General features: G+C 50.0%; 1 protein-coding gene across 1 annotated transcript in view; it reads right to left on the reverse strand.

Annotated features, from left to right (window-relative positions):
* The window catches only part of PSME4 (proteasome activator subunit 4), a 129,059-nt gene that overhangs the window by 27,662 nt on the left and 82,915 nt on the right, over positions 1-18,482 (reverse strand). The window contains exons 28-39 of the mRNA XM_038750814.1: positions 18,265-18,474; positions 17,069-17,205; positions 15,294-15,347; positions 14,621-14,750; positions 13,121-13,202; positions 8,673-8,826; positions 7,825-7,894; positions 6,043-6,168; positions 4,797-4,949; positions 4,247-4,351; positions 2,463-2,554; positions 654-785 (exon numbers count right to left, since the gene is read on the reverse strand). Of these exons, the coding sequence (XP_038606742.1) occupies positions 654-785; positions 2,463-2,554; positions 4,247-4,351; positions 4,797-4,949; positions 6,043-6,168; positions 7,825-7,894; positions 8,673-8,826; positions 13,121-13,202; positions 14,621-14,750; positions 15,294-15,347; positions 17,069-17,205; positions 18,265-18,474 (1,445 nt within the window). The remainder of the gene's footprint in view (positions 1-653; positions 786-2,462; positions 2,555-4,246; positions 4,352-4,796; positions 4,950-6,042; positions 6,169-7,824; positions 7,895-8,672; positions 8,827-13,120; positions 13,203-14,620; positions 14,751-15,293; positions 15,348-17,068; positions 17,206-18,264; positions 18,475-18,482) is intronic.

Here is an 18,482-nt window from a genome sequence, read left to right on the forward strand (position 1 = left end):
ATGCCTCCATGTTCCTTCCTACACATTGTAAGCCCCTCTTGGGCAGGGACTATGCGTACCACTGCTGTTGAACTGTACTCTCCCGAGCATTTAGAACAGTGCTCTGTACCCACTAAGCGCTCAATGAATACCACTGACTGACTGATTTCGGCAGCACCCTTCATCAGCTAGGGAACAGACAGACCGATCGACCAAATCAATCAATCGTATTTATTGAGCGCTTCCTGTGTGCAGAGCACTGTACTAAGCGCTTGGGAAGTACAAGTTGGCAACATATAGAGACAGTCCCTACCCAACAGTGGGCTCACAGTCTAAAAGGGGGAGAGAAGCCCTCTCCCACTGACGGGGGAGAATTCATTCGGGAGAGGATTTACACACGGTTGATTATCTCTGGGAGGAAGATTGTTGTCATCGGGTTTCCATTAAGCCTAGCGGTAACTACCCCAATATTTCCTCCTGGCTTTTCAAAAGAAACAACTGAGGAACCGCCCTCAATAAGTCAGGTGAATGAAATCAGCCATCCGACTACATTTCTCAAAAACGTGGGGGTCTTTTTTGTTTGTTTTTTAAAGCGGGAGGCATCAACAGACCCCTGAAAGGTTTAAGCTTCTTCCTCCGCCTCCCGGCCCCTGGGTGGGAAGAGATGCGCTCACCTCCCTATCCTTTCTCGCACGTTTTTGTAGACCTGGGTGAGTTTGGGTTCCAGGTACTTCAGTAATCTGTGCAGCAGCTCTGGGACCCTCCACTCTTGCTGGGCGAGACCACCTTGGAGCACGTAGAGTCGGCTGGAAAATAAAGCGTACGCCGGACAGACATGGACGAGTGACGAACTTTCCTCTCCATCCAAACCGCTACCCTGCTCATTCAAGCTCTCATCCTATCCCGTCTGGACTACTGCACCAGCCTTCTCTCTGATCTCCCATCCTCGTGTCTCTCTCCACTTCAATCCATACTTCATGCTGCTGCCCGGATTATCTTTGTCCAGAAACGCTCTGGGCATATTACTCCCCTCCTCAAAAACCTCCAATGGCTACCGATCAATCTGCGCATCAGGCAGAAACTCCTCACCCTGGGCTTCAAGGCTGTCCATCCCCTCGCCCCCTCCTACCTCACCTTCCTTCTCTCCTTCTCCAGCCCAGCCCGCACCCTCCGCTCCTCCACCGCTAATCTCCTCACTGTACCTCGTTCTCGCCTGTCCCGCCATCGACCCCCGGCCCACGTCATCCCCCGGGCCTGGAATGCCCCCAATCCCTCTGCCCCTCCGCCAAGCTAGCTCTCTTCCTCCCTTCAAGGCCCTGCTGAGAGCTCACCTCCTCCAGGAGGCCTTCCCAGACTGAGCCCCTTCCTTCCTCTCCCCCTCGTCCCCTTCTCCATCCCCCCATCTTACCTCCTTCCCTTCCCCACAGCACCTGTATATATGTATATATGGTTGCACATATTTATTACTCTATTTATTTATTTATTTTACTTGTACATTTCTATCCTATTTATTTTATTTTGTTGGTATGTTTGGTTTTGTTCTCTGTCTCCCCCTTTTAGACTGTGAGCCCACTGTTGGGTAGGGACTGTCTCTATGTGTTGCCAATTTGTACTTCCCAAGCGCTTAGTACAGTGCTCTGCACATAGTAAGCGCTCAATAAATACGATTGACTGATTGATTGACTGATTGATAGCAACAACCGCTCCTCGTAATGCAAACCGCTACAGATGTTCCCTTCTAGTTCTTTAACCAGAAAACCCCAGCCATTCAGGCGGGTTCCACTGGGAATATTCAGAGTGGAAATCCAGTTTCTTTTTGCCTTTTCTAACCCTGGCTGCTTACCTTCGGCCTTTTGGGGACTCCATAGCACCTCCACCAGAAGGTTGAGCTAACAGATACTGGAAAGGTCCAAATGGAATTAATTGGTGGTCGGCTCAGGGGAAAAGGTTTGGGAAACTGGGTTTTGGGAATGTCTGTGGATTTCCACTAATGCTCTCCCTGTTCCCCATTCCTTGGGAACGTCTGTCGATTTCCATCACTCACGCTGTCCTCGAGACTCCGTTCCTCGGGAACGCTTGTGGATTTCCATTCCTCACACACTCCCCATCCCTCACTCCTTGGGAATGTCCGTGGATGCTCTCCTTGTTCCCGATCTTCACAGATCATGGAGAATCGGTTTTTACTCAGGTTTCGTTCGAGATTCTGTACATCGCTCTCAGCTCCAAATGGATATAGTCCGTGTCCCTCAGGGGGCTCACAGTCCTAATCCTTATTTTACAGATGAGGTCACTGAGGCACAGAGAAGTGACCTGCCCAAGGTCAAACAGAGGAACCCATGTCCTCTGACTTCCAGGCCAGTTATTCCTGAATCCTGATTACAGCAGGCTTTCTAAACCAGTGAACTGACTAGCCCATCCTTGCCTCACCATTAAGTCAGACACGAAAGAGCGTTTCCAATTTCCTCTGGAACAGTTCTGCTTACCAGGCATCGACAAAGGACCCTCCTTCGCCACTCAGCGGAGACTCCAACAGTAATTCAAAGAGCCAGTGAAGTTTGCGAGGATCTCTGCTTTCCTGGATTGAGAAGACAGCTGTCAGTAGAAACAGGCCCCAGAGGGCCTGCGGTAGCTCTTTGGGGTGAGTCAGACCTTTATTCATTCATTCAATCGCATTTATCGAGTGCTTACGGTGTGCACAGCACTGTTAACAAGCGCTTGGGAGAGCACAACACAACAACAGACAGATACGTTCCCTGCCCACAGTGAGCTCACAGTCTAGATGGGGAAGCAGGGCCCACCCCTCCGGAAGGCCCACAGGCCCGTGACTTATCTGTGGATCGCCATCCCTGCTCAAGGGCAGGTGCGTAACTCAAAGTGACGCCTCCCCCCACAGACAACGCCCACTTAAACTGCTCTCTGGTGTCTGACTCCTGACGTCGCCCAGCACAGAGCTGGTGAAGCACCTAGAATAAGCCCCCTTCCACCTCCTGCTTCCGTAACCCCAAGCCAAAGTGCAGAAACCACCCCCGAGGAGGTGTCCAGGATTAATTAGTAGTTATCAACCGAGCGTCTGGCTGCAAAGGACTGTACTAAGCTCCTGGGAGAGAGCAACAGAATTAGAAGATACCAGCCCCGCCGTCGAGGAGCTCACCATCTGCCCACCTGTCTCTACTGCGACTCTTCAATTTCCAAAACAATTACACGAGGCTGAACTAGAGGTCGGTCGGTCGGACCCTCGTTGCAAGGGGTGGGGAAGCAAGTTCCACCCTAGGAAATGTTAGAAGACCCAGACCAACTCCCATCATCCCACTACGTCTGGTAGCTTGTTTTTTTTTAACATCTTTAATCGGTCAGTGGTATTTACTGAGCTCTATGTGCAGACCACTGTACTGGACACTTGGGAGAGTACAACACAACAGAGTGGGTAAACACGTTCCCTGCCTGCAATGACCTTACAGGTTAGAAAGCTCACTGTAGGGGTAGAACGTTTCCATCAACTCTGTTACATTATATATAACTCTGTTATATTATACTCTCCCAAGTCTCTTAGACTGTGAGCCCACTGTTGGGCAGGGACTGTCTCTATATGTTGCCAACTTGTACTTCCCAAGCGCTAAGTACAGTGCTCTGCACATAGTAAGCGCTTAATAAATACGATTGATGAAGTACTTCCTATGCACACTAAGTGCTCCACAAATATGACTGAGTTTTAAAGTAACTCTAATCTAATATCAAGGCTCTAAAGGTTTCAAAAATAGCACCTTTGGTTTTCTCAAAACCAGAGCATTTCAGAAACTGCATTTTAACATCGGTCGTTGGAAAAGGCTCCATACTGCACGAAACTCAAAATCATTTCGGAAACTTGAAAATTTGAGGTGCAACGTCTTCCCCTCTAGATCATGAGCTCGTGGTGAGCTGGAATATATCTGCTGTTATACTGTACTCCCCCAAGCGCTTAGTACAGTGCTTTGTATACAATAAGCGCTCAACAAATGCAACTGAATGAATGAAACGTAACCGAATTTTCCATTTTCTACCTAGGAGACTTGTTTGGGCCATATTTACGTCTCTCAGATGAGACTTTAAAAAATAGGAGATTCGTCTGACGCCATGTAAATATTCTCCCCCCGTCAGACCAGGCTCAGAGCTGTTGGTTCAGAGCTCTCGTGGGGCCCGCCTTTCTCAAAAGGAGATAGGGAGACGTTTCCGGGTCCGGCAGCCGTGACCTCGGAGGCGAAACCCAGGAAAGTTAACTGGGAGGACTTACGCAGGAAGTCGCGATGCACGTTCCCCAGTCGTTGTAGGTTTCCACCGTGATGTTGCTCAGCGCCGTCCGAAGCAGCGGACACAGAAGTTTCCAAAGCTGCTCCACCTACTCGACGAAAACACAGGGGTCAAAACTGAAGTAACCGCTTGTCTTCTGCCCTCGCTACAACTAGGCCCCCTCATAACCTCTCCCCACCTCCGCCGTCATGTGACGTGCTCCTTAGATTAATACGCTGTTAATCACGTGAACAAACTGCCTGGTTTTTGACTATGGGAACTTGAAACTTGGTTGACTTTTGACTGAATCTGGGGTCGCCAAACAGCCTCATGTGAGAAGGCAGAACTTGCCGGTTATTTCGTGCCCATTTTAGGGAACCCATCAAGTGCCTCCAATCCTGGCCCTGGGGAGTTTTAGAAGGATCAGACGGGGCGGTGAGGAAAGGACCCACGTTCAACAGCTTCCCCGTGCAGCGGGAAGGACATTTCCTCCATCTGCAGGGTTCGCGCTTTGGGATGTTGGAGCAGGCAGAACCTGGAGGGCCGGGGCTCACCTTTTCAAACGTCCAGTGCTTGGAGCCTCGGATGAGGCCGGCTATGATTTCGGCTACGCACCGCTGGGTGCTCTCGTGCGAGTCGGCCACCAGGCGTTCTAAGTGGGGCTTCAGGACGGGCAAGAAGGCATCGTCGAAGTTCCTGAACACGCCCTGCTCACCGGGAGAGAGAGCCCCCATTACGCCCGGCAGATTCATGAGGAACGATAAAACTCGGGACGGACCGTCAGCTCACTGTGGGCAGGGACACTGTCCGCCAACTCTGTTGTACTGTACTCTCTCGAGCGATCAGTACAGTGCTCTGCACATAGCAAGCGCTCAATAGCTACCATCGACTGACTGAACGGAGAGCATTCTACTGACACCGAGGGGGGAAATGCTATCGTACCTTAAGCTGTGAGTTTGTTGTGGGCAGGCTCGCTGTCTCCCAACTCTCTTGTACTGCACTATCTCAAGCACTTTAGAACAGTGCTCTGCGATAATAATAATTATACTAATAATAGCAATAACTGTGGTATTTGTTAAGCGCTTACTATGTGCCAAACACTGTTCTAAGCACTGGGGTAGGTACAAGGTAATCAGGTTGTCTTTACCCACCCCTCAACGATTCTGTCTATCTCACCACCAACCACTGGCCCACATCCTGCCTCTGGACTGGGGAACTCTTCCTCCTCCTAGTCGACGACTCTCCTCTGCTTCAAATTCTTACTGAAAGCACATCTTTTAGACTGTGAGCCCACTGTTGGGTAGGGACTGTCTCTATATGTTGCCAACTTGTACTTCCCAAGCGCTTAGTACAGTGCTCTGCACACAGTAAGCGCTCAATAAATATGATTGATGATGATCTCCTCAAAAGGCCTTCCCTAACTAAGCCTTCCTTTCCTCTTCAACCACTCCCTTCATTCACAACCCCCTCCCGGCCCCACGGGCACTTGCGTCCATATCTGTATTTCTATTCATGTCTGTCCCCCCTTCTAGACTGTAAGCTCGTTGGGAGTAGGGAATGTGCCCGTTCCTTGTTATAGTGTACTCTCCCGAGCACTTAGTACAGTACTCTGTAAAATGAGGATTAAGACTGTGAGCCCCACGTGGGACAACCTGATGACCTTGTAACCTCCCCAGTGCTTAGAACAGTGCTTGGCACATAGTAAACGCTTAACAAATACAATAATAATAATAATACTCTGTACACGGTAAGCACTCAACAGATACAACCAAATAAAATACGACAATGAATTCTAGATACCTTGAAGAGGCAAAATCGGCGAGGGTTAAACTTGTCCTTTCCTTTTCGGTCTTCTAAAGATAGAAATTTTATTAGCTGCTCAACAAATTTAGCGTCTGAAAAGTGGTCAAATATAATCTGTTCTGCCTGCAAATGGGGTTTGGGGAGGGGGAGAGAGAAAAGAAAGCAAAATACACGGTTTTTTTAAAAGTGCACCATAAAACCACTCTAACCATTCTAAATTTCCCCTCAGCGCCTGCTGACGTTAGTGACTAGCGACCAGCCAGTAGTCTTCCCAAAGCTGGGGATTTTCAGATTTTTAGAGCCACGCTGCTTACTTTTTCAATAAGAGCAAATGAAGTACCAGTATAATGGGCAGAAATCTAGGTCTCCCTCGCACCTTCAAGTTGACATGGTCTGGGTCTTAATCCTAGTCACCTAATCCGGGGTTACATCAAATCGGGAGTGCGGGCTGGCCCCCCCTCTAGATTGTGAGCTCGCTGTGGGCAGGAAATGTCACTGTTTATTGCTGTATTGTACTTTCCCAAGTGCTCAGTACAGTGCTCTGCACACAGTAAGCACTCAATAACTACAGTTGACCGATCGGTCTAACTCAGCAGGACTGAATGAATGAACGGAAGCAGCGTGGCTCAGTGAAAAGAGCACGAGCTTGGGAGTCAGAGGTCATGGGTTCAAATCCCGGCTCCGCCACTTGTCAGCTGTGTGACTCTGGGCAAGTTACCTCAGTTACCTCATCTGTAAAATGGGGATCAAGACTGTGAGCCCCACGTGGAACAACCTGATCACCTTGTCACCTCCCCAGAGCTTAGAACACTGCTTTGCACATAGTAAGCGCTTAATAAATGCCATTATTATTATTATTATTATTATGAATGAAAACGAAACCCATTCCATCACCTAGTGGACAGCTTCCTAACAAACACATCCCAACCATTGTCTTTAGTCAGGATCCAAAAATGCAGGAAAAATATCAAGTCAGATGCACCATTTGCCGTGATTTAAATTTTCCTGGAGCCTTAACACGTGGCCCCGACCAAAAGGCTGGCTTCAGTTTGCTACAGGAAAGGAACTTATCTGCTAATTCTCTTGAATTAAACTCTGCCAAGTGCTTAGAACAGTGCTCTGCACATAGTAAGCGCTCGATAAATACCACTGGTTGACTGATCGCAGACTTGTCTCGGTCCCAGCACAGCGAGCCCGGGCAGTCCATGTGCCAATCGACCGCCTTGGAGAACGACTGGATTTTCTCCGACTCCCAACTCAATTCTTCCTCTGCACGAGGCCCGCCATGTCTTAGGCGAGGATGTGTGACTGTCCCAACACTCCAGATTACAGGAATCGGGCGATTGCTATCTGTCACAGCCAGCCCAGGGCCCAAACGGGCCACTACTGCCCATACACGATGAGCGCCTCGGCAAGCGGAAAAGAGCACCGAAGAAGCAGCGTGGCTCAGTGGAAAAGAGCCCGGGCTTTGGAGTCAGAGGTCATGGGTTCAAAACCCGGCTCCGCCAATTGTCAGCTGTGTGACTTTGGGCAAGTCACTTCACTTCTCTGGGCCTCAGTTCCCTCATCTGTAAAATGGGGATTAAGACTGTGAGCCCCCCGTGGGACAATCTGATGACCTTGTAACCTTCCCAGCGCTTAGAACAGTGCTTTGCACATAGTAAGCGCTTAATAAATGCCATTATTATCATTATTATTATTATTATTAAGTGGGAGAGAGAGAACGACAAGTGGGGAGCGTGACGGGAAACCGCGCGCCGTGACAGTCTTGCCGCTTACCTCAGACAGTTCCCCTCTGCTTCTGCCGAGCTTGGGCTGCTCTTCGGCTGCTGCGTACACCACCATGTTTCTGGATGTTAGAAGAGCTCAGATTAACAAGGTGCCCCCCAACGCCAAACGCGTTACCAGTGGTTTATTTAAAGGTTCATAAACACCTACTCGGTTGTTTCTGAGGAAAAAGGGGTCGAAAGCGGGTCGAAGATGGCACCGATATCGGTCTGAAGGGGTGGGGGTCCTGTAATTGACACCCCTGGACAAGCTGGACTAAACTCGTCCTCTAGACTGTAAGCTTGATACGGTCAGGGAATGTGTCTATCATCATCATCATCATCAATCGTATTTATTGAGCGCTTACTAGGTGCAGAGCACTGTACTAAGCGCTTGGGAAGTACAAATTGGCAACATATAGAGACAGTCCCTACCCAACAGTGGGCTCACAGTCTAAAAGGGGGAGACAGAGAACAAAACCAAACATACTAACATGTTTATTGTTGCACTGTTCTCTCCCAGGTGCTTAGTACAGTGCTTTGCACACAGTGGGCCCCCAATAAATACGAATGACTGAAGGGCAGGAGGATGGTCTAGTAGCTGCACCCAGAATGCCTAGGAACGCTCTGTCGGCGAGCACTATTTCTAGATGTCGGGAAGCTGCTGCCACTGATAATGCACTGATAGTGCACCTGGATTTGGGTACGTAGAGCGGGATGACAGGGCCGGCCCACCGGAATCAGGCACCCGATGCTCTCTGTTCCCCTGCCTTGTAGACGTTTATAGCGAGCCTGTGGGGAGTCTGCTAGCCAGGCCAAGAGGCCCGCCCTCCCACACCCCGTCAATGCCCGAAGACTCACTGCGGCCAGGTGTAGTAGCCCCAGTGGGTTTTCTCCACGAAGCAACTGGCCTCCCAGGCTGTTTTGGTCCTTGGCAGGTTTGTGCTGTCGTAATGAAGCCAGTGGTTATCGGGCCTGTCGCCGGCCACGATGCCGGGAAGCTGAGGGGATCCACCTGCGAGAGACAAGGAACGGGAAATACGGCTCGAGGCCATTCATCTTCGGCACCACAAACCTTCACGGCCACTCTGACGCTCCCACGGGCAGGGGCTGTGTTGCTTCTTTGCTTGATACTTTCAAAGAGCTCAGCACAGCGCACTGCACTCAGTGGGCTTTCAATAAATGTGATTTTAGGCAACCCACTAGACCCTTGTTCCGAGTCCAGGGGAGTATTCACAGGTTGCTTCTTTCCCAGAGGTTAAGAAAACAAAACAAAACACAGGGACAGGAAACCAGCCTCCTCAGGTGGACGATGCATTTGGGGCCCAGTACTGGGAAGGGGAAAAGAAAGGCTGCAGAAGCAGAAAGGTGGCTTAGCCCACCCCCACCCCCCGTGCCTCAAAAAAATACCTGATCCGAGAGCTCAAAATCCCAAAATCGTTCCCTTTGCTCGCAACATCACACCAAGTCCTTCCTTAACCACTGCTGAACCCAGGACACACGGTTGCCTTCCAAATACAATCAGCCAAAACCCTGGATGGCTGGCGAAGTGTCATTTTCTTGGCGACATGACTTCCCCTCATCATAATATTATTATTAATAATAATAAGTATTTATTAAGCACTTAATCGGTGCCAGGCACTGTCCTCACCACTGGGGCAGATACAAGAAAATCAGTTTGTCCCACATGGGCCTCTCAGAAGGATTTAACCTCCATTTTACGGATGAGGAAACTGAAGCACAGAAGTGAAGTGACTTGCCCACGGTCACACGGCAGCAAGTGGCAGAGCCGGGATTGGAACCCAGGTCCTCTGGCTCCCAGGCCTGGGCTCTGCCCACTGGGCCACGCTGCTTCCGTCCTATCTGCCAGCCCACATTTCTCCCTGGAAATGGCACCTCCTCCGAGAGGCCTTCCCAGAGCAGGCCCTCATTTCTTCCATCCTCCCTCCCTTCTACGTTGCCTATGCACTCAGACCCGCACCCCGTAAGATCCTGATTTTCAGGTTACTCCCACAGCACTTAAGAACATATCCCCATACTCTCAATCAATCAATCAATCGTATTTATTGAGCACTTACTGTGTGCAGAGCACTGTACTAAGTGCTTGGGAAATACAAGTTGGCAACATATAGAGACATTCCCTACCCAACAGTGGGCTCACAGTCTAGAAGAGTCTCTCCCATTTCTCCCATCAGTAACTGATGGGAATTGAAGTCTCCCTCGCACCTTCAAGTTGACATGGTCTGGGTCTTAATCCTAGTCACCTAATCTAGGATTAGCAGAGAAGCTGCGTGGCTCATTGGAAAGAGCACGGGCTTTGGAGTCCGAGGTCATGGGTTCAAATCCCGGCTCCGCCAGTTGTCAGCTGTGTGACTTTGGGCAAGTCACTTAACTTCTCTGGGCCTCAGTTACCTCATCTGTAAAATGGGGATTAAGACTATGAGCCCCAAGTGGGACAACCTGATCACCTTGTATCCTCCCCAGCGCTTAGAACAGTGCTTTGCACATAGTAAGTGCTTAATAAATGTCATCATTATTATTATAATCTGGGATTACATCAAATCGGGAGCTTGGGCTGGCCCCCCTCTAGACTGTGAGCTCGTTGTGGGCAGGGAATGTCACTGTTTATTGCTGTATTGTACTTTCCCAAGTGCTTAGTACAGTGCTCTGCACACAATAAGCACTCAATAGCTACAGTTGACTGATCGGTCTAACTCAGTAGGACTGAATGAATGAATGGAAGCAGCGTGGCTCAGTGGAAAGAGCCCGGGCTATGGAGTCAGAGGTCATGGGTTCAAATCCCAGCTCCGCCACTTGTCAGCTGTGTGACTTTGGGCATGTCACTTCACTTCTCTGGGCCTCAGTTACCTCATCTGTAAAATGGGGATGAAGACTGTGAGCCCTCCGTGGGACAACCTCATCACCTTGTAACCTCCCCAGCGCTTAGAACAGTGCTTTGCACATCATAGTAAGCGCTTAATAAATGTCATTATTATTATTATTATTATTATTATAATTAAGTCCATTCCTTCCATCTAGACAGTGGGCTCCCTATGGGCAGGAAATGTGCCTGCTGCTGGGTAGGCATCGTCCCTATGTGTTGCCAACTTGTACTTCCCAAGCGTTTAGTACAGTGCTCTGCACACAGTAAGCGCTCAATAAATACGACTGAATGAATGAATGAACTTCACTGTACTGTTCTCTTCCAAGCACTCAGTAGGGAGCTTGGCGCACGGTAAGCACTCAATAGGTACCATCCGTTGATTGATTAACTTGAGTTGTTCCGTTAGTGATCCACCTCTTCACAGACAACTATTTTTCTCAGAACTCTGAAAAACGGCAGTTGTCTGAGACGTGGGCAGAAGTTATAAGGTATCTGTGGGATTATTCTCCCCACCCTGTCCCAGGTGACCACGGGGTACCGGCCACCTCAAGGTCAAATGCTACCTCGTGGCCGCCTAAGCCAGCAGGCGGAACTCGGAAGTGAGTTCCAAACCAAAAATGCTAGATTGACAGCCCAAGCTGGGAATTCCTTTTCTCCCACTCCTTTCTTTTTTATGGTATTTGTTAAGTACCTACCATGTGCCAGGCACTGTACTAAGCACTAGGGTAGATACTTCCCAGACTGAGCCCCCTCCTTCCTCTCACGCTCCTCCCCATCCCCCCCGCCTTACCTCCTTCCCCTTCCCACAACACCTGTATATATGTATATATATTTGTACATATTTATTACTCTATTTATTTTACTTGTACATATGTATTCTATTTATTTTATTTTGTTAATATGTTTCGTTTTGTTGCCTGTCTCCCCCTTCTAGACTGTGAGTCCACTGTTGGGTAGGGACTGTCTCTATATGTTGCCAATTTGTACTTCCCAAGCGCTTAGTACAGTGCTCTGCACACAGTAAGCGCTCAATAAATATGATTGATGATGATGATGATGATGAATACAGGTGTCCCCCGCCCCTGTGCCAATCAAATTAGGTATGGAGGAGGGGGGAGGGCAGAGATTGGATAAACTGAGGCCGGAAGCAGGAATGGCCTAGGAGCACAGGTGATAAATACCTGCGGCCTCTAACCTTCTGGGCAGAGGATCGAGACCTTCCCTTCAAGGCCCTACTGAGAGCTCACCTCCTCCAGGAGGCCTTCCCAGACTGAACCCCTTCCTTCCTCTCCCCCTCGTCCCCCTCTCCATCCCCCCATCTTACCTCCTTCCCTTCCCCACAGCACCTGTATATATGTTTGTACATATTTATTACTCTATTTATTTTACTTGTACATATCTATTCTATTTATTTTATTTTGTTAGTATGTTTGGTTTTGTTCTCTGTCTCCCCCTTTTAGACTGTGAGCCCACTGTTGGGTAGGGACTGTCTCTATATGTTGCCAACTTGTACTTCCCAAGCGCTTAGTACAGTGCTCTGCACACAGTAAGCGCTCCATAAATACAATTGATGATGATGATGACGCAGCAGATGCCTGCAGGGCACCTCTGTCCAAAGCGTGAGAAGCCCGCTCTGCCTGCACCAAGTGAGGAGCCCCATGTCCCACTGGATGCTCGTGGGGCTGGAAGCCAGATGCTTCGCCATGGGTATGGAACGACTGAATGGATTCCTCCCAAATGGAAAATCCTCGTGGGTGGGAGATAGGGGCTTCCCCCATGGGTGTGTAATTCAAGTGGATTCCTCCCGAGTGGGACGTGCACATGACTGCAAACAAACTGTGAGGGAATTCCGCCTGGGTGGGATCTGGGGGTTCTGCCACGCGCGAGTAATGTATACGTGTATTCCTCCCATTAGGGAAGCTCTAATATTACTAACTGATGAATTGATTACATTCCTCCCGCAAGGGAAGTTTTTTCCATTGCGCCTAAACAATTAAATAATTCGCCTCGCGGAATAAATTTTTTAGAAAACTCAGGCTTTCTCCCCTCTCCCTCTCTCTGCGCCGATTACTGAACGAACCCGTCGACGGGTGACACCCCCTCAACCCCACAGCCCTCATAAAGTCTATAAATTATATATCACCAATTATTCATTTATATTAATGTCATTCTCCCCCTCTGGACTGGAAGCTTGCTGTCTGCAGGGAATGTGTCTGCCAACTCAGTTGTCCTGTACTCTCCCAAGCGCTTACTCTCCCAAGCGCTTAATACAGTGCTCCGCACTCAGTAAGCACTCACTAAATACCATTCGTTGATTGATCTGCTTGCTTATAAGTTTAATTAATCTAACTAGGGGGCACGGGGGGAGTGCGGACTTATGCTGAAAACTTCAATGAACATCTGAAAATCCTTAGGGAGCACCTACTGATTTCATAGGGAGAGATGGACACCTTTTTGTGAGCTCTCTTCAACTGCTTGAGAATGCCAGCGACAGCTGAAATGGCCATCTAGAAAAGAAACCGTCTGTTACCTTCGACGACAACGAAGAGCTTGTGTTGAGCATCGCTTTTGGCTTAGTGTGTCATCTCCACAAGGCCCGCGGACAAACCCCTCCCAACCTCGGGGGCGAGAAAAGGTAAGATGTGAGGCTTTGCGCAAACACCCACTCTACTCAGTACCGGGAGTAGATAACTGTGGTATTTGTTAAGTGCTTATTATGTGCCAAGCGCTGGGGTGGATTCAAGCAAATCGGGTTGGACGCAGTCCCTGTCCCACTTGGGGCTCACAGTCCTAATCCCCATTTTACAGATGAGGGGCAGAGAAGTGAATCGATTTGCCCAAGGTCACACGGCAGGCAAAAGGCAAAGCCGGGATTGGAACCTGTGCGCTGACCACTAAACCACGCTGCTTCTAGAAACAAGACAATCAGGTTGGATACAGGCGAGAGAAAGGGTATTGAATCCAGAGGCACAGAGGCGTTAGATGACCAGCCCAAGGTCACACAGCAGGGTCAGGATTGGAACCCAGGTCCTCTCGACTCCTGGGCCCATCCACTTTCTCGGGGTGCCCACCTAGCCCTCTCTGGGGCCCAGATCCCGGTCTTCCAGTTTGGAGACCGTCTTGGCTCTGGATTAGCAATGTGCCCTGGGTTTTGTAGATCGGACAGTGCCGCACCCGGGCCCAGCTTCATGGGAAAGGGAGGAAAGAAAGCAAGGAAGAGAGGGAAGGTCGGGTGGACAAGGCAGGAAGAAAGGAAGCACTCTAGGTTCAAGTGACAAAATGTTTAATGTCTCTCTTGCCCATTCGTGTGTCAGCTCCTTAAGGGGCAGGGGATGGTGCCCTTTGGTTTCCCAAGTAGTTAGTACAGGGCACTGCCTCCCGTTGTCACTCGATCCTAACTAGGATTAACCAAATCTACAGCGATTGAGGCCCCACACCATCCGTAGCATGCCCTTCTGGCAACCGAGAAGCAGTGTGGCCTAGTGGATACGGCCCGGGCCTGGGAGCCGGAAGGACCCGGCTTCTAATGCCGGCTCCGCTACTTCTCCGCTGGGTGACCTCGGAAGAGTCGCTTCACCTCTCTGGGCCTCCGTTACCCCTTCCGGAAAATGGAGATTAAGACTGTGAGCCTCACACGGGACACGGACCGTGTCCGATCTGATTGGATTGTGTCTACCCCAGTGCTTAGGACGGTGCCAGGCACAGAGTAAGCGCTGAACAAATACCATGAGAAAAAAAAAAAATCTGAGCCATCAATCACGAGACAACTCAAATGGTCCCTGCCCCGGGGGTGTGGGGGCCAATGAACTGGAAGCCACATGGTGACTGGCAACGGGAAAAGGAACCGGCTGTTTCCCTGGGCTAACCTCTCCACAGCCTTTAGGTCAAGACATAAGCCCTCCGAGCCATCCCGGGGAGCAGCTACCTTTCGGACCACGATGGCATCATGGTTGAGATTCTGCACGAAGAACCGGATGGCGCGAAGAGGCAGCACCCGGTCGTCTCTCAAGAGCAAAGAGAGGAAGCCAATGCCTATGTGTTCAAATTTCCAGGGCCTTAAGAAACAAAAGCAAAACGAGCCATCGCTCACGTCCAGAACAGTTCCAAAACGGTCGCACACTGTGCAAATCAGTTCGCCGAAACCTCCCTCGGCCCCGGCATTGCCTGCAGACGCTTAATGGGCCAATTCCTCCCACGGCAAGTGGTGTTCCACGCGCGTGTGACCCAGACTTCAGGCCCACGAATCTCCCCAAACATGTCCCATTCCCCAATCCCTTCCAACCACACCTGCGATCTCCCCCACCCCCGCCCCGCCGCAATATTGGGGGCTCCAAACAAGCCCCCTTTAGGGGCATTTCATTTCACTCCCCGGGGCATAAAAGCGCTCTGATCCACAACCATCCAACTGCCGGCTATGACCGGGGTTGCCAGTCGGGATTGTGTCCTTTGAGGTCAGAAGAGAGCCAACAGTCCGTTCCTGAGCCACTGGAAATTTGGGGTGTTTATGGGGTTCATTTTATGGAGTACTTGAGCCATGTACTTGAATCACCCAACACAGGCCCTCGGGGGGACAGAGATTTCCAGCACGGAACACTTACAGATTTCTCTGATCCACGCAGTCCAACAGAGTGTACACCAAGCTTTCATAGTTCCTGTAAAAGGAAGCACGCGGCCTTAGTTCTTCGTGTGAAGTGCAAACACGAGCTTCAGATAAATAAAATGAACCAGGTTACTGGATAGTCAGTGGCCCTGGGGATCTGATTCCGGGCAGCCCAACACCGGTCTACAAACATTTCATCAGATCTTTTAGACTGTGAGCCCACTGTTGGGTAGGGACCGTCTCTATGTGGTGCCAACTTGTACTTCCCAAGCGCTTAGTACAGTGCTCTGCACACAGTAAGCGCTCAATAAATACGACTGATGATGATCTGCACGTCCCATTACAGCCTCGATAACAATAATAACAACGATGATATTTGTTAAGCGCTTACTATGTGCCGAGCACTGCTCTAAGTGCTGGGGTAGACACAAGGTGATCAGGTGGTCCCACGTGGGGCTCACAGCCTCAGTCCCCATTTTTACAGATGAGGTAACTGAGGCAGAGAGAAGTGAAGCGACTCGCCCGAGGTCATACAGCAGACAAGTGGCAGAGCCGGGATTAGAACCCATGTCCTGCTTAGAGAAGCGGCGTAGCTCAGTGGTAAGAGCACGGGCTTTGGCCTCAGAGGTCGTGGGTTCGAATCCCGGCTCCGCCACGTCTGCTGCGTGACCTTAGGCAAGTCACTTAACTTCTCAGAGAACTCAGTTACCTCATCTGTAAAATGGGGATGACGACTGTGAGCCCCTCGCGGGACAACCTGATCACTCTGTATCCCCCCAGGGCTTAGAACAGTGCTTTGCACATAGTAAGCGCTTAAGTGCTGCTTAAGAGCCTCAGTGACCTCATCTGTAAAACTGGGGGTTAAGACTGTGAGCCCCACGTGGGACAACTTGATCACATTGTATCCCCCCCAGCGCTTAGAACAGTGCTTTGCACATAGTAAGCGCTTAACAAATGCCATCATCATTATTATTATTATTATTATTATTATTATTATTATTTTTATTATTACTATGTCCTCTGACTCCCAAACCCATGTTCTTTCCACTAAGCCATGCTGCTTCTCTAAGCCACGCTGTTTCAAAGACTTCACGCGGCGACTTGTGAGTCAGACCAGGGCTGACCTGGGCAGCCGAGCATCGGGTTCAGTTGGTGCAAGAAGAATTGCTGCATCTGAAACTCAGTGACCGGCCCAGGGGTTACTCTGCTTGACAGTCGCCACCCTAGGATGCTCCTCTAGACTGGAAACTCCTTATGGGCAGGGAACGTGCCTGCTACTTCTGTTCTGTACTCTCCTAAGCGTTTAGTACATGCTCTTGTACACAGTAATCCCTCGATAAGAAGCAGAAGAATGGGGCTTCCCGTCTGCTTTTCCACCGACCACATTCCACGCTGAGAAGCAGCGTGGCTCAGCGGAAAGAGCCCGGGCTTTGGAGTCAGAGGTCATGGGTTCAAGTCCCGGCTCCGCCAACTGTCAGCTGTGTGACCTTGGGCATGTCACTTAACTTCTCTGTGCCTCAGTTCCCTCATCTGTAAAATGGAGATTAAGACTGTGAGCCCCCCGTGGGACAACCTGATCACCTTGTAACCTCCCCAGCGCTTAGAACAGTGCTTTGCACATAGTAAGCGTTTAATAAGTGCCATCGTTATTATTATTATTATTCCAAGTGACAGGGACAGAGGAGAGCGGCACATTTTCTTTTCCCAAGAGGCAGCAGAACGGCAGCTGGTGGGCAAATATTATGCCCAGTGCCACAGAGGTGCCCAACTTACTGCAAGGCTTCGGCATTCTTCTCTTGCTGGCGCTCGACTCCGAGCCGGATCTCCTCTGGACTGAGTGGCTCCTGGTCGACTGAGGGGTTCTTGGACTTCTGAAGCAGGACCGCGACGGCAACACAGGCCTCTGGGACCTTTCATGGAAAAGGAAGGAAGGAAGGAAGGAAGGAAGCGTGGCTGAGACTAGTATGGCACTCATTCGTGCATTCTTTCAATCGGACTTATTGAGCACTTACTGTGCGCAGAGCACTGTACTAATCAATCAATCGATCGTATTTATTGAGCGCTTACTGTGTGCAGAGCACTGGACTAAGCGCTTGGGAAGTACAAGCTGGCAACATACAGAGACAGTCCCTACCCAACAGTGGGCTCACAGCCTAGAAGGGGGAGACAGAGAACAAAACCAAACATACTTACAAAATAAAATAGAATAGATAGGTACAAGTAAAATAAATAGAGTAATAAATATGTACTAAGCACTTGGGAGAGTACAGTGCAACAGTAAACAGACACATTCCCGGCCCACACCAGTTTACAGTCTAGAGAGGGAGACGGACATTAATATAAATAATTTATAGGGATGTACGTAAATGCTATGGGGCTGAGAGGGGAGGAATAAATAAAGGGAGCAAGTCAGGGAAACGCAGAAGGGAGTGGGAGAAAAGGAAAGGAGGGCTTAGTTAGGGAAGGCCCCTTGGAGGAGATGTGCCTTCTATAAGGCTTTGAAATGGGGGAGATTAATTGTCTGTCGGATCCGACGAGGGAGGGCATTCCAGGCCAGAGGGAGGATGTGGGCAAGAGGTCGGCGGTGAGATGGACGAGAGAGAGGTTCAGTGAGAAGGTTAGCATTAGAGGGTAATGTGTTCTGGCTGGCTTGTAGTAGGACAGTAGCAAGATGAAGTAAGAGGGAGCACTCAATCAATGGCATCAACTGAGTGCTGCGTGCTTTCAGAGTACTGTACCACGTGCTTGGGAGAGGACAGTTCGATAGACACGTTCCCAGCCCACGAGGAGTTCCCGGCACCGGGCAGAAACTATCCCTTCTTGCCAAGAGGGAACAGACCAGCTCAGCTTTCCTGGCAGATCACGCTTCATTTATCGGCCATCCAGGAAAGGCAATTTGTTCTTCGATTTAAAAAGCTCTGCACATCCGTCACGGGGGCGGTGGGCGGGGGCAACGACGTTCTGCTTACGGAGAAATCCAAGCCGATGGTTTCATACTGCCGGTGGATCTTTTCGGCCAGGTCGTCGAAGAGCCTGACGATGGACGGTTTTTCTAGGGACATGGCTTGGCTGAGCCCCGAGGAGACGATGGCGGGCCAGGTCTTCACGATGCAGTCCCAATCGTGCAGGTTAGCCAGGCAAACGCCGCTGTGGTTTCCAAGGAGACAGTACAAGGCGCCCTGAGAGG

The sequence above is a fragment of the Tachyglossus aculeatus genome, chromosome 9 (genome assembly GCF_015852505.1).
Source record: "Tachyglossus aculeatus isolate mTacAcu1 chromosome 9, mTacAcu1.pri, whole genome shotgun sequence".
In the NCBI taxonomy this organism is placed as follows: Eukaryota; Metazoa; Chordata; class Mammalia; order Monotremata; family Tachyglossidae; genus Tachyglossus; species Tachyglossus aculeatus.